Below are 13851 nucleotides of genomic sequence, written 5' to 3'. Positions count from 1 at the left end.
CGGTCCCGAAACGGACCGTGAGCTTACCCCCGGAAGGCGCCACGGCCGCCGAGTACGAGCCAAAGCTGCACTCTTGTCAGAGCGGTGCGCCTGAAGGTTTGATAGGATTGTCTGGATTCCAGAAGGCGATTTGCTCCTCTAATTGTCAGATGAATATGCTTATCTGGAGTCTAACTGCGCACGGGTGTTTCGTCCGACGAAAGCTTTCGACGTTGAGGGCTGGTAGCTTTTCGTGTTAAGAAGCATGCCATCCGAACATTACCCTTTATGCCAGCCACCGGCACGTCGATGCCGAGGCACCTGGGATTGGGGAAAGGCCACTCGGGGGTGCTGAAGCCGTGCAAGGGCCTGATGCGGCGAAGTTTTCCAACGGTATTAATGTCGCAGTAATTGGCCGAAAGCTCTAGGTTTGCGCCGCGGACATCCATATGCAAAAGGGAAAGCGTATGGGCTACCCCACGCGAGTCGAAATAGGGGCATGTTGTTGTGTATCCTTAGAGTGCCCAAACAATCGTCTAAAAATAGGAAAAAGCCTGGGTGTTTCGACTCAGCAGCCACGCGAAGGAGAAAAGCCGTCTCTGACATCGATGAGTTCCTCTGTCGAAACAACTAGAAGTGAAACATTGCAATAAGCATGGTTGATCTGCGACGGCTCGCGCCTGCACCCGGAACTCCCTGCAGTAGGGGCAAAGACGGGTAGGTAGAGTTACCACCTTGTGTGGACACTAAAGGTAACCTGGAAAAAACACGAGGTCGGGTGATGATGATGCGGCAGTGGGGGTTGGAGACGGCTGAACAGAGGCGACACTGTAATAATAAGCTAATGTTACAGTGTCGCCTCTGTTCAGCCGTCTTGGACGATGACTTGGCAAAGATCTTTCTTTCAAGTTTTCCAAGATTCCAATTGCCTTGGGTGGGGGCTCGCGCGATCGGGAACGGAAGGAAATGTTGCACGTTTGTAAAACCCAGCTTCAATCCCTGTAAATCTGATTCCTCAGTTCTCACAGAAGCTACCATCTCCACTGTTCAGAATGTGATTGGCAATCAAGAAGAGCATGTTGTTTCCCCTACATCCAACACCGTTAGTCCTTACCAGGCCCTCGGGACAGTACCCAATAGGCGCACATGTGTGTGTATGTTCCCCAACGTCAAACCCAGCATCCAAATCTCCAACGACCCATCTTATCTCCGCATTCATGTGCGCACAAATCCGGGGCCCCAGGTCGTTCACGGTATATGCCGATCCCTTGGCGTAATCGTGAGGCCGGTGGGGGACCGCTGGACTCGTTCATCACCAAGCACAAGTGCAAGAAGAGCCAAGTATCGCAGGCCGGTGCAGCAGTCATGCAAGCCCCCTGGACCTCGGCCAACCGATTCCGAGTCTCTCAATCTCAATCCTTGGTCGTCACCGGCACCGTCAACATGCAGCTCTCCAGCCTCCTAGCCGCTGCCTCCGTTTCCTCTGCCGCCCGAGCCCAAGCAGCAAGCCTCAAGCCGCGGGCAAACTACTTGGACTGGAAGACATTCAAAGGCGACGGCGTGAACCTCGGCGGCTGGCTGATCCAAGAGCCCTTCATCGACACCGAGTGGTGGTCCGCCAACTGCGGTGTCGAGGTCGTGGACGAGGGGACGTGCTGCGCCAACCTCGGCGACCAATGCGGCCCTGTGTTCGAGAAGCGCTACTCGACCTGGTTCACCACGGCCGACATCGACGTCCTGGCCTCGGGCGGCCTCAAGGTCCTGCGCATCCCGACCACGTACCAGGCCTGGATCGATCTGCCCGGCAGCGAGCTCTACCACGGCCAGCAGCTTGCCCGTCTCCAATAGATTGCGTCCTACGCCATCACGAAACATGGCATGCACGTCATCCTCGACCTCCACGGCCTTCCCGGCGGCGTCAACAACCAGACCATTGGCGAGCGCGTGGGCGGCCTAGACTGGTGGTACAACGAGACGGCGCTCGCGTGGTCGATGAAGACGGTCGAAGCCGTGCTCGACTTCATCCAGCAATCCGGGCAGCCGGGGTCCTTCACGCTCGAGCCCGTCAACGAGCCGATGGACAACCCGGACGACATCGGCCTGCCGTCGTCCCTGAGCGAGGAGGCGTCCGCATGGCTGCTCAAGTACTACCGCGCCGTGCTCGACCGGGTCGCGGCCGTGAACCCGCAGACCCCCGTCATGCTCAACGACGGCTTCAAGGGCCCCGGCTACTGGGCCGGCAACTTCACGCCGGACCAGAACATCGTCTTCGACGTGCACTACTACTACTTCAACGGCCGCCCCGCGGGCCCCAACAACGTGACCGAGATGATCTGCGCCGACGCCCAGGCTGCCGGCGGCGGCCAGCCCGACGACCACAAGTTCCCCGTGTTCACGGCTGAGTGGGCGATCGAAACGCTCTACAACAACTCGTTGGACGCGCGCAAGTCCATCTTGAGCGCGGGGCTGGCGGCGTTCGGGAAGCACACCAAGGGGAGCGCGTACTGGACGGGCAAGGTGGTGAGCGACGAGGCCGTCGCGGGCCAGGGGACGAAGCAGGACTATTGGAGCCACAAGGGTCTACTCGAGCTCGGACTGGTGGATCCCGAGTCGGCTTCGGGGTTCTGCGATTAGGAGAAAGTGCTAGTCTGTCCTTGGCACTAGGTATGTATAGAGACAAAATAATGTAGTTATATTACACCAGAATCATCGCTGGCCTCAGCAGTGATATCAACCCCGAATTTCCCTTTGTATTGTACCTAAACCCAAGGTACGTGCCCATCGTAGTGTTCGTAAATTCCATCCAAACTAGCATCCAACCTGCGGATGCTGCGCCCGTTTCCTTGTTCCGGGAAAATATTCCATCCAGTTCCGCCCAGTAATATAGAAGGAAGACTGACAAGGAGTACAACTAAGCCCAGACATATCGACCAGACTCGATTTCTTCGTATTGGGGGGGGTGATCCGTCGGAGCAGAAAGGCTGGTATGGTGGAACAGCCTCAGCGCTGTGAATCGAGTCGGTGATATCCATTTCGAACGCCGTATAACCGGGAGGATCGGCTTCGGGAAGTCCCAGCTCCAGGTCCCGGTCCATCGGCGTATTGTTCGGATCCGCTTGATTATTCGGCGAAGAAGGCGAAGGCGGCGCGTTTGCCTCTGCTGCTGCGGTTTGTAGAGGTATCCCGGGCTCCCCATGGGAGGCCGGCTTGGCCTTCGGTGGAGGTTCCCACCAATCCCACCTCAAGGAAAGCACCCAGTGAAGCGCGGGTTCCGCGAACGAGAGGCCGCAACACCTTTTCAGGATGGCTGCCGGCGGCACGAGCACGAGGGCGACGAGTTTCATGGCCAGCCATATCACGGTCCAGACGATGGCTCCCGCAATAATGAGACTGAAGAGACTCGCGAGTGTAAGGAGCACGAGTGGTCCGCCGACGATGACTTCGATGCAGCCCGGAGGCTCGGCTTGGGCCATGTTTTGAAGGGCAGCAGAGGTAAAGGGGGGATAACCAATTCCACATGAGATGGTTGCCAAAATATAGAGACGCTCAGGGTCGCCAACGCTTTGTTACCGCATGGAATGAATCGGAACTCGTGATGTGCCAGGTGACATGCCGGATCTCGATGGATTACAGGTAATCGAGTCTACTTTCTGGGAAGCGTTGTAGCAGAAACGATCTAGAAGCACGTAGGAAAGCATTTGTGGCATTCAATCATGAAGGCGTTGGAGATGGGTAGAAATCCTGGAAGGGCATATCATGGTCATCTTTCCAGGACAAGGCCGAACTTAAGAAACAAATCTCCGGATACTCCTGAAAAACTCGCGCGGACAATGAACTTAGACGACGACCATGGGACTCAGCGCCTCAAATTAGCGCACATCGAGCATCTTGATTTACTTCTTCTTTTCTATTTTTGCTACAGTGGCAAAACGAGCCAAGTGCAGTGGGAGGTGTGGTACAGTTCTTGTGCCTTTCGACTCATGCCGGCGCTGGCCAGCAGAGGCAGTGAACTACACTTGGCTGACATGTACGGATCGGTTCATCGCCAAGTGGGCTTCCAAATTGAGACGTTGGATAGAAATTTAGTATGTGCTGAACGCATAACAATGCATTGAGCGATGGCTATGCAATGGTGAAAATAATTCCAGAGTCAAGACTGCGAGCGCCCCGAAACCGTCTTCCCCTGTGTACCCATCTGAACCCGATTCGTGTCCCGCAAATTTCCTCCTTTTGTATAACTGTTTGACCTATCCCATGTGCCTGTGGCCAATTTGTTCCTGCCATCGTGTACCTCGAGGCACGTCTCGTTGCGGATAGAAGCGTCCCGGTAGGAAGTCGATCTACTCCCGCTATCATCCCCAGTCTAACCTCTTGCCAATACACCATAGTGCAACCGAGGGGCTATACCTCTGTAAACTGCGTTCGGATTGGTCTCTAGAGGCTCTTGCTGTTCTTCCCCCTTACTTTGACGATAGACGAGGGGTGAGAAACAATTATAGGTGGTATACCGGCAGGGTGCGTACTATCTCCAGCTCTCTCTGGCGGCCGAGAAAGGCATCCATATCTTCTGCGTCATATGGCGCCCAATCGAACTCCAAGAGCGGCAGTTGGAGAACTTCCTCCATGCGGCGGAACCTGGTCCAGTCCCTGGTGGCAAAGCCTGCCAGGACGGCGGCTGGCAGATGCAGCAGCACTACCATCAACTTGAGGAAGATGGCGAGGGCGATGTAGAGCACGACCCCCACCATGGCCAGGGGGAAGGCGGCGGTGAACACGACGAACAGGAACAAGAACGTCGCGGTGGCGCGGGCCCTGTGTCGCGTCCAGTAGTTATCCCGTCTGCTGAGCGTCGCGATGGCCCAGAAGGTCGCATGGAGGATGGCCACGACGAAGAAGAAACCATACATGATGATGGTCATAGTGCGGTAATCCACACCGGGAATAAAAGAAGCGGCCCAAGGCATTATTGGCAATTCGTAGGATTGCCGCAGGCCTAGGAAGCGTGAAGGTAGCGAAGGAAACAAAGAATGGGCAAGATTGCAGATGAAGATCAAGTATTCTTCAGCGGAGTCTCAGCTAGTATACATATTTTGTCTTCCAAAATATTTACCTTTCAAGCATCTCTTTCTCCGACATGTCTAACTGACTTTTCTATCTCTTGTCCTTATCCGATGCGCTCAAGATAGGGCACTGTGGGCCGTGTTGCCCGAGAGCATTGATGTTCCACGGGCATACGAAAGCATAACCGAGGAGAATGTTGAGCTCCGGTTGAGCGCTGGACTACGGCCAGGGAAAGAGCGATGCAATGTTCAGCTCCGTCTGAATCGTGTCGTGGTATGCCAAGCAGTCGTAACTGAATAGTCGGATTAGGCCTAGATACTTGCTACACCGCATCTGCTTGTCCTCCGTGGCGATGGCCGCGGAAGTTCCAAGCCCGCTTCCAGTGCACTCCCAGTCAATCCGGCTTGGTTTAAGGCCATCTTCTTCGAGAATGGAGGCGAATCATCGTTGCCGAGAGCATTGCAGGATTGGCGTAGAGGCCGCCGACCTGCTGGTCAATCGATGTCGAGGCCATGTTGCAAACCCGGCCGTGGGATGAGCCACCTAATCAACCCATGCGTACCTGCTGTGAACGAGGGTAAACTGCATTGAAGTGTACTTACTGATGGTTGCATTTTCTGCAAGAGCTGAGATAACTGAAACGGGGCTATGCCCTCCTGGTTGGGTCGCCGTTACCTGCAACCTCCTCGGGCTGTGCCTGCAGCGGCACCCCTGTCGCCGACAGCCGCCCGGCGGTTAAACGACTATCGGCGCTGAGCAGACAAGAGACTCGCAACCTCAAATACGAGCATATAAGTCACTTATGTCGCTATCAAAATCGAACCTGTGTCTTCATCATAACATCCCAAACTCATTCTTGCAATATTCCTGACCTGTCCCAAATCAATTCAAGACCCTCACCATGGAGAACCTACCCAGCACACCATCCAAGACTTCGCCGGCGCTCCCTACGCCGCCGCACACGCGAAGCAGCTCGAAGAAGTCTGTGGCTCTCTCAGGAGATACCCCTCCTCCAAGCCCGTCTCCATCGGCAAAGCGTGCTAAATCACTCCGTGTCCACAAACGACAATGCGTGACTACTCCTTTGCCGAGTGTTTCTCACGATGAAGATTCTTCTGTTCATGCAGCAGCTCAGCCTCCCACTCTAAAGGCTGCTGTTTCGGACTCTATCATTGTTGCGTCTGAGGCCGGCACATCCTCAGCTTTGTCAAGTCCACCCTCCAGGCACTCGCTTAATGCCACATCTGCTTCAGCACCCAATTTGGCCTCCGCCAACCCTGTTGTCAGTAGACCTGGAAGACGAAAGCCCAGTGGTTCATCGGTTACCTCGCGGCCCTCAAGCGAGCGAACCATACACCTATCGGAAAGCCCCGCGAGCGTCGACGAAAACATAAAAGGGGTCATGCGAAAGCCACTCACCAAGAAGCAGAGACGGCAACAGGCCCACGGTAGCAACTACATCTTCGAGGTCAATCCAGCCCAGTCCCCCGAGAAGACGATCTGGAAGATAGGGTTCACCACGGGGCCCACAGACAAACGACAGAAGAACATCTTCACCGTTTGCCAGCACAGTCTCATCCGGGGACAATACGACCCAGGTCATGTACCTATCCGTCTGTGCAAGCGTGCGGAGGGTCTGGTACACGCTGAATTGGCCCGACACAGGTACCATTTTGACTGCGTGTGCAAGGTGAATGATCACAGGGAGTACTTCGACGTGGACCCAGACTTGGCCCTGGAGGCCATTCACCGCTGGCGCACGTTCTGCATGCGGGAGCCGTACGGCGCCAAAGGCAGCCTTCAGCCCTTTTGGGAGGATCGATTGAGGGGCATGGATCGGCAGCAGAAGCTGCGCGCGGATGTTCTCGATATGACGGAGAGGAGGAAGCAATGGGACCGCTTTGTGCACGCGACGCTGCTGGATGCGATCCGGTACGACGTCTCGACATCGATGAGGAAACTGCAAGACCGGGGCCTCTGGCGCACAACTGCCGTGATCGAGTTTCTCTTGATCATGTTCCTGATTTTACCACTTCCGCGGATGTTTACGCTCCCCTATTCCGTGATGGCTGTCTGGGTCATTGCCATGATCAACGAGGTAAAACTGTCAGCCACGCTGTGTGCTCTAGCGTGGCCACCGATCGAGGACCGAAAGAAGCCGGGGATTCCTTGTCGAACTGCGATTGAGGAGAATGCGGATAAGGAGCACGATTCCCGGGGGAGGTCAACTGAGGATGATGAAGCGCTGCCCAATGATTTAGGCTTCATGTTCGGCTTGCCATCGGAAAATGATGTCTTGTTCTAATATTGCATGCTGGTATTGACAACATACCGTTTATTTTCAGGTTTTGTTTTGCATTAAATTCGATCTTATTTGGGGGCATGTGTCAAGGAGTTGGAGTCCCTTTTACTTCCCGGTCTACATGAATTGTCAGCCAGCTGTCCTTCAATTAAAATACTCGGAGGTCGCGACATATATACCCTATCGATCTTAATGCGCCCGATGAAGTGACGTAGTGTCAACTAGCCCGTTCAAGGTAGATATCTCGCTCCGGCGGACTCCATTGGTGGAAACCTGCCACACAGCCCGCCACCGTCGGGTGCGACGATGACGGGCCTTTTGGCTCCAGTTGACCGAGGCTACACCAAGGGCTGCTGCTGCCTGCTATTTCGGTTCCACGCCGTCTCCGATACGCGACAACAAAGGCTGTTCTGATGCGACTGATCAATACGCTGACCCTCGAGTTGGAGCTTTTCATCGAGCCCCCGCCCTACGCCATCTTGTCGCACAGATGGACAAAAGATGAAGTGCTCGTCGAAGATGTGGAGAAGCCGCTGTCGGAATGGCAGGGCAAGGCGGGGGCCTCCAAGGTGCTGCAGGGTTCCGTCACGGCCTTGGCCCTGGGCCATCGCTACCTCTGGATCGATTCCTGCTGCATCGACAAGAAGAGCAGCGCAGAGCTGACCGAGGCCATCAACTCCATGTATACGTGGTACCGGGACGCCAAGATGTGCCTCGCCTTCCTCTCGGACGTGCAATCGGCCAACACTCTGCTCGACAGCGTCTGGTTCACCCGCGGCTGGACGTTGCAAGAGCTAGTCGCGCCCTGCAGCCTCCGCTTTTACAGCGCGACTTGGGCCGACTTGGGCAGTCGGGAGAGCTGGGCAAGGCAGATCGCACGTATGACCTCCATAAGTATTGAGCTCCTTCAGCAGATACAGCACCAAAGGGGACTGCCGGACTCGACCAGACAGCTCTTAGACAGCTACAGCACGCATAAAAAGATGGGCTGGGCCGCCAAGCGGGTGACAACTCGCCCAGAAGATCTCGCTTACAGCATGATTGGCATCTTCGGCGTCAGCATGCCACTTATATATGGCGAGGGGCGGGCCAAGGCTTTTCGCAGGCTGCAAGAAGAGATCCTGAAGACCTCGTACGACCAGTCCATACTAGCGCATATCAGCACGGCGCCAAGTCCATCCTTGACGATGGGCCCGAAGCGTTCTCTTTTGGTCTGGAGATAGTGAAGAGCAACCATTCACCGACGCACAGCATCGAGATATCCGGCTCTGCTTTGAGCCTAGACCTCATTCTGTGCCCATTAACCCGCCCTGGTCGTTCGTACGAGCTCGCCATAGGCTGTCTCGAATGCTTTGTCAGGATAGGGGAGACAACTATAACCCGCCCGGGTCTTCTCTTGACGAGGTATCTGGATGGTTGGTGTCGATACAAGTGGGATGCTATCTATCTAGTGCATCCAGGTAGTGGCAACGTTGCCAGAGCGTTTCCACCCCATTTTGGTTAGTACCGGCAGGGATTTGGTCTTCCTATAGAGAGGCGAATGCTGATATTTGTCTACAGGGCGTCATGAGTTTACCCACGGCAGGCGGCAAACAATCCAATTATACGATGGGGACCAGCCGTATATGAGAATAGGTACAATATTCCGCCCAGGAGTCGGCCAGTGGCAAGACCGGGCCATTCTGCTTGGCGCCATCACGCAAAGCACCAACTCGCATTATGGGTTCGGATACACTACACCCGACGAACACGAAGGGCTTGTTAGCTTATCAAATGTCTTATGTTATGTGCCCGGAATGGAAATCCGTTCCGTTATCTGGTTATCCGTCACGGAAGGCGACATTTGCCAATACCGCTGCGCTATACTTTGCGGCGTCGTGGGCCATGGCCCACAGTCGGACACTATACGATGCTGGCCCGTGACCGCGGAGACCATCTTCCCCTATAACTGGCTGCGTGGCCGGTCTCTGGACAGCTCGAATCCCAACCTGACGGATCTACTTTCCAGGCAGTCTGTCATCAGAATGCTTGGCAGGATCACCGGCCCCCCTCTTGGAGCCGGAGGCTACATCCCTCGAGGCATCTCAGACCTCAGGACTGGATCAGACAACATCAAAGCAGGACTTGTTGAGTCAACCTTCTTGGAGACCTCATACCTGACTCTTAATATTGAGGTGGAACCAACTTAAACTTCACGGGGCATATGCAACTGAGATGACGTTCCGGTAACGTTTATTTGTCCAAAAGCAGTCTTTACATCGGTCGATTGCTACGAGGGGATGCTTGAGCATAATACAGGTATACTATAACAGTGAATTTATCGTATAGGTATGTACTCTTCACTCTTGATACTCTTTGTTGGTAACTTGTGCTTGTCCCGCTTGGAACCGAGCGCAAAAGGGGGTAAAGGGTTATGTTGTTAACTCGTAAGGTATCCAGACTCTGCTTAGAATACCTACCACTAGACTCACCATAAGCATTTATTTGCAGCATCATCCTCGTTTCTAGAATAAGATGGTATTGTGGTAATTGTTGACGCTAATTAGTGGTAATCAGGGAAGATTGTAATCTCTTAGACGGTCTCCATGTTCGTAAGTCCTCCTCTCAAGCGCACCCACTCCCCGGCAAGCCTTTCTCCATCTTGGGACTCGTCCGGTCTACTCTTCGAGCCTCTCTGATGCTGTAGTGCGACTTGGTCCTGCGAAGGACCTCGAGGGACCGAGACGAGTCGAGCACAGAAACTCCTCAGGGCCTTGTACACCACAGGAAGGTTGCCACAGAGCACACCCATGCAGGCCTCCCAGGCCGAGAGTATTCCGAGAGGCACTTCCTCCCCTGCAGCGGGTGAGTTAGCATACGTAGCGTTCGCCTATGAAAGTCGTTGTGGACCTCGAATATAGGGGAGCATAGAGGACAGGGGGTGCCTACAGGTAACGTCCTGAGATGCCATGGAGAAGACCCATCGCAGCCGGACGGCGCTGATAGCGCACGTTCCCAGTCCGAACGAGAACAAGAAACATAGCCCAATCCTTTTGTTCAAGCCGGTCTGGAGGTTCAGGAGGACGGGTATAGGCATGGCGAAGATCCACAAGTCGGCGACCATGTTGGTGATGTTGGTATAGTATGCAAAGCGGGTTAAATGGATCGGATCGATCCCTTCGCCCGTCCACCAGCTCGATATCGGGTGCCACCCAACCAGCAGGATGACTTCCATTGTGAAAAACCAAACCACGACGAAAGCAGAAGTGAGGATAACGAGGCGTCGGAAGAATGGTATGACGAAGATTCGATGGTAGAGGGCCAGAACGGAGAGTTTGGTCGTGGCTATGGCCACATCGTAGCAGTGAGAGAAGATATAGTTGCCCTGATGTCGGTTAGAGTTTGCCTCCTCAGGAAGGACTCGAGGCTGATGGTGTGACCAGGCCACTGCTTACCATCTCAAATGTGTTGTAATCAGCCGACGAGACGGCTTCCATATGGCGTCCATATCCATATGGTGGTCCTTTACGGGGAGACTCAGTCCATATACCCATCTTTCTGTACAGGAGAGTGGCGAAACAAGGAGGTCAATAGTTACCAAAGGCCAGACCAACTGCGCTGACTGCAACTGCAGCAACCTGGACGGCCGAGTTAGCCTATGTTTAGGATCGGCCAGATATATTGCAACCCTCACAGTGGCGCATAACATCAGGTAGTCATCGATGGCAAGCGTGCCCTTGGGGGTGATTGCCAACCTAACAAATAGCCTTAGGGCAGTGGTGAGGACGGTGAGTGGGATGGGGATGGAGAAAAAGACATTGAGCTCCGTTGCTCTCGACTGGTCGACGTACTCTGCCTCAGGCGTGCTTGCGTTCATGGTCGATATCGAGTTGATGGAAGTCGCCGTTGCAATCGCACTGCAGTGCTCCCGGGGAGTAAAGCACCAGGTTTTGGTGCAGCACAAATAAATGGCTTATTGAGACCGGGCGACCGACATCGACACTGGCGGTCACGCCAGGCGAATCCAAGTCATCCAATATCACGTTGACTCACAATGAGAGTATACGGCCACATAATATCAGGAGACTCTATCAGCCATTCACCGCCAGAAGTCTTCTTCGTGGATATCCATGGCGTATTGACCGGTTTAGCTAGGTAGTATCACTCTACGGATAGACTTATGCAAGCCTAACAACACCACCCCATGTCCAACGCAAGTGAAGCCAAGTCAATAACTACCGCTGACCATTTTCAGTCCGTCCCACACTAATATTTGACTTCCAGGAAATACTGACCCTGGAAAACTCCTGGAGCAGGCGTGCCGTATAATACAACTTGCACCTGGCGAGCTAGGTACAAACAGCCATGACCGTGGGCTTATCGGATTTCCACTATTTCACATCTTCTTGGTTAGTTCGGGCTTGCAGACAAGTCGACTCTCGGTGACGTTCACTTCAGGCACCACGAGAGGCATTCCATGGCGGGGGATCGGCGTATCGAGGACGCCACCAGTGTGATCAACACCTGGGGGTACTAGCATTTTCGAAAGGACCTTCGCTGCACTGCTGATGAGGGACTGGTGCAGGGTAGAAGGGTTATCGTTCGTTCAGGCTGCCCTGGATCTGGATGGTTTGACTCGCCCCCAACAGGTTGCTAGAAACGACGTTGAGACCGTCTCCTCCAGTATCAACCCCAATTAGTGCCTGAATTAGTTTACCGTGGAGTGCGGTGGCCACGGAGGCGTTGCCCCAGTTGATAACGGCATTGACAATCCAGACCGGGGAGCCGGGCTTGAGCTTATTCAGGACAGTGGTCGGGACGGCACCCTTCGTCCTCTTGGCCTCAAGATGCGTGTTCGAGGGATAAAATATGGTGTAGATGGAGCTGTGCCAGCACTTGTCCTGACTGGTGGCGCCGAGCGGAAGATGGTAGAAAGCATGGCCACAGTCGAGAGTGAAGCTTCCATCAGGGGGGCGTGTAGTGGCACGAGGCGGAATGAATCTGGCCGTTGACGAGGGGATCCATATTAACGACGAAGATGCCTCTGGTGATTTCAGTGGCCGCTTCGTCAACCGCGCCGGCCGGAACGCCCAGGGTGGCGAACCACTTGGCCAAATCCTGGTACATGGACACGCTGGGCTGCCCCTTTTCTTGAAGAGGCACAGGGGCCTTCCAGGCGCCAGTGGCGGAGTCGAGGACGGGAGTGGTGTCGGAGAAGTCGTTGGCGCCAGCAGCATTGGCCGCCCTGGAGTGGGCGCTGAGTGTTGCTTGTTATATAATGAGGCTAGGGACTCTTGATCTGATTTGTGGTGACCTTCTTCATGACAAGAGAGACTCGTCCCCATTTATGGACGATCCTCGCTCCAGACCATACCCTTCTCATAGGGTGTCAACGAGAATGCGAATTGCTTCTTCCGATTGCGGCTGAATCCAGCCCTCACATTGTCAGCATGGCGTCTCATGGTCTAACCATATTTATGCCCTCAGCTCGTAAGTGATTGACTCTTTAACACCGCCATGGGCCAGGTGACCAATGGATCACTGTATGAACCGCCGGTGGCGTATGTAGGGACTTCACACAGAACTCAAGAACATTCTGGCCCAGTAGGTGTGATTGTCCGGTCGGTTGCAGCGGAATCGTGTCTTACTTGTGTCGATATCGATAAGTCATCTTCATTCAGCTCTGATTGACCATACCGTAGTAGATGAGGGAGGCTTCTTAGACTTCTTGAGCGATATTTGGCACTGGTAATGAGTAATCCGGGAAATTTAGCTGAATTATATTACGCCCCAGCTACTTTGAAGTGGCTATTAAGCTCAAACTCTTTGCTGTGTATGAATTTGTAGCCAATGGCATATGTAACAACACCCTGTTTTGTATAACGCCTTGCACACAAAATGCTGACTAGTTTCCTAAACGGGACTTGCTGCAGATGATACGAGAGATACCAAGCTACATGTCCCGAAGGTACGACGAAAACATCAATGGGGCTGGTCAAATAGTTACCAGCACCCTGTTAGAAAAGTCCATTTCAGGCAAGGGTATCTGAGGAATACATGAAGGCGTGGGTAGTATCGGCCAGTTATCAGAGTCATCCGATGCGCTTCTTATGTTTGTGCAAATCTGGATTCTCCCCTCTTTGTTTGATTCATCTTATTCTGAGATCGACCCTGGACTGCCCAAGACCATGTTGACTTCTTGCATTCGATGAGGAACCCCTGTAATCAAGGCCGCAGATATCCACCTCGTGCTGTGCTTACAACTTCTCCCACATGCTGGATACACTAAGCCCTAGGACGGAAACATCAACTATGGTATTTCCCCCGGACCAATGGGTGACAATGTCGCGGCGAAAGCATGCTCGCCAAGGCTCTGGGGTAGTCACTACCGGGTCATTCGACCTTCGTCCTGCTTCTCAGCCGACACCGGATCCCAGCCGTCCGGCAAGACTTTGCCGAGGAACCGAACGGGTCATCCTTCCGAGCAACTAGGGTGACTTGTACATTTACGACTATAAGATTCGAAGATC

The 13851-nt window shown here is 54.0% G+C and overlaps 8 protein-coding genes across 8 annotated transcripts; 4 read left to right on the top strand and 4 right to left on the bottom strand.

Annotated features, from left to right (window-relative positions):
* Positions 1–1344: 1344 nt before the first annotated feature.
* On the top strand, positions 1345–1827 carry PG986_001914 (glucan 1-3-beta-glucosidase precursor; the record flags this gene model as incomplete). The annotated part of the gene is made up of 1 exon (XM_066838136.1): positions 1345–1827. One exon carries the CDS (start codon positions 1345–1347, stop codon positions 1825–1827), a length of 483 nt encoding a protein of 160 aa, XP_066707029.1.
* A 30-nt stretch (positions 1828–1857) lies between these two features.
* Positions 1858–2613, top strand: PG986_001913 (glycoside hydrolase; the record flags this gene model as incomplete). Its single annotated transcript, XM_066838135.1, has 1 exon — positions 1858–2613. One exon carries the CDS (start codon positions 1858–1860, stop codon positions 2611–2613), a length of 756 nt encoding a protein of 251 aa, XP_066707028.1.
* Positions 2614–2738: 125 nt separating this feature from the next.
* Positions 2739–3452, bottom strand: PG986_001912 (uncharacterized protein; the record flags this gene model as incomplete). The annotated part of the gene is made up of 1 exon (XM_066838134.1): positions 2739–3452. One exon carries the CDS (start codon positions 3450–3452, stop codon positions 2739–2741), a length of 714 nt encoding a protein of 237 aa, XP_066707027.1.
* Positions 3453–4472: 1020 nt separating this feature from the next.
* On the bottom strand, positions 4473–4898 carry PG986_001911 (uncharacterized protein; the record flags this gene model as incomplete). Its single annotated transcript, XM_066838133.1, has 1 exon — positions 4473–4898. One exon carries the CDS (start codon positions 4896–4898, stop codon positions 4473–4475), a length of 426 nt encoding a protein of 141 aa, XP_066707026.1.
* Positions 4899–5941: 1043 nt separating this feature from the next.
* PG986_001910 (uncharacterized protein) lies at positions 5942–7345 on the top strand (the record flags this gene model as incomplete). The annotated part of the gene is made up of 1 exon (XM_066838132.1): positions 5942–7345. The coding sequence occupies one exon, from the start codon at positions 5942–5944 to the stop codon at positions 7343–7345; it is 1404 nt and encodes a 467-aa protein (XP_066707025.1).
* Positions 7346–7755: 410 nt separating this feature from the next.
* Positions 7756–8565, top strand: PG986_001909 (uncharacterized protein; the record flags this gene model as incomplete). The annotated part of the gene is made up of 1 exon (XM_066838131.1): positions 7756–8565. One exon carries the CDS (start codon positions 7756–7758, stop codon positions 8563–8565), a length of 810 nt encoding a protein of 269 aa, XP_066707024.1.
* Positions 8566–9914: 1349 nt separating this feature from the next.
* On the bottom strand, positions 9915–11198 carry PG986_001908 (uncharacterized protein; the record flags this gene model as incomplete). Its single annotated transcript, XM_066838130.1, has 4 exons — positions 9915–10177; positions 10271–10706; positions 10777–10875; positions 11016–11198. The coding sequence occupies 4 exons, from the start codon at positions 11196–11198 to the stop codon at positions 9915–9917; spliced, it is 981 nt and encodes a 326-aa protein (XP_066707023.1).
* A 1088-nt stretch (positions 11199–12286) lies between these two features.
* PG986_001907 (uncharacterized protein) lies at positions 12287–12783 on the bottom strand (the record flags this gene model as incomplete). Its single annotated transcript, XM_066838129.1, has 2 exons — positions 12287–12588; positions 12696–12783. 2 exons carry the CDS (start codon positions 12781–12783, stop codon positions 12287–12289), a joined length of 390 nt encoding a protein of 129 aa, XP_066707022.1.
* Positions 12784–13851: the final 1068 nt, after the last annotated feature.

Source organism: Apiospora aurea (assembly GCF_038362705.1).
Source record: "Apiospora aurea strain CBS 24483 chromosome Unknown utg000001l_segment0_segment0, whole genome shotgun sequence".
In the NCBI taxonomy this organism is placed as follows: Eukaryota; Fungi; Ascomycota; class Sordariomycetes; order Amphisphaeriales; family Apiosporaceae; genus Apiospora; species Apiospora aurea.
Note: the sequence above shows the minus strand (reverse complement) of the source record. Positions and strands in the feature narration are given on the sequence as shown.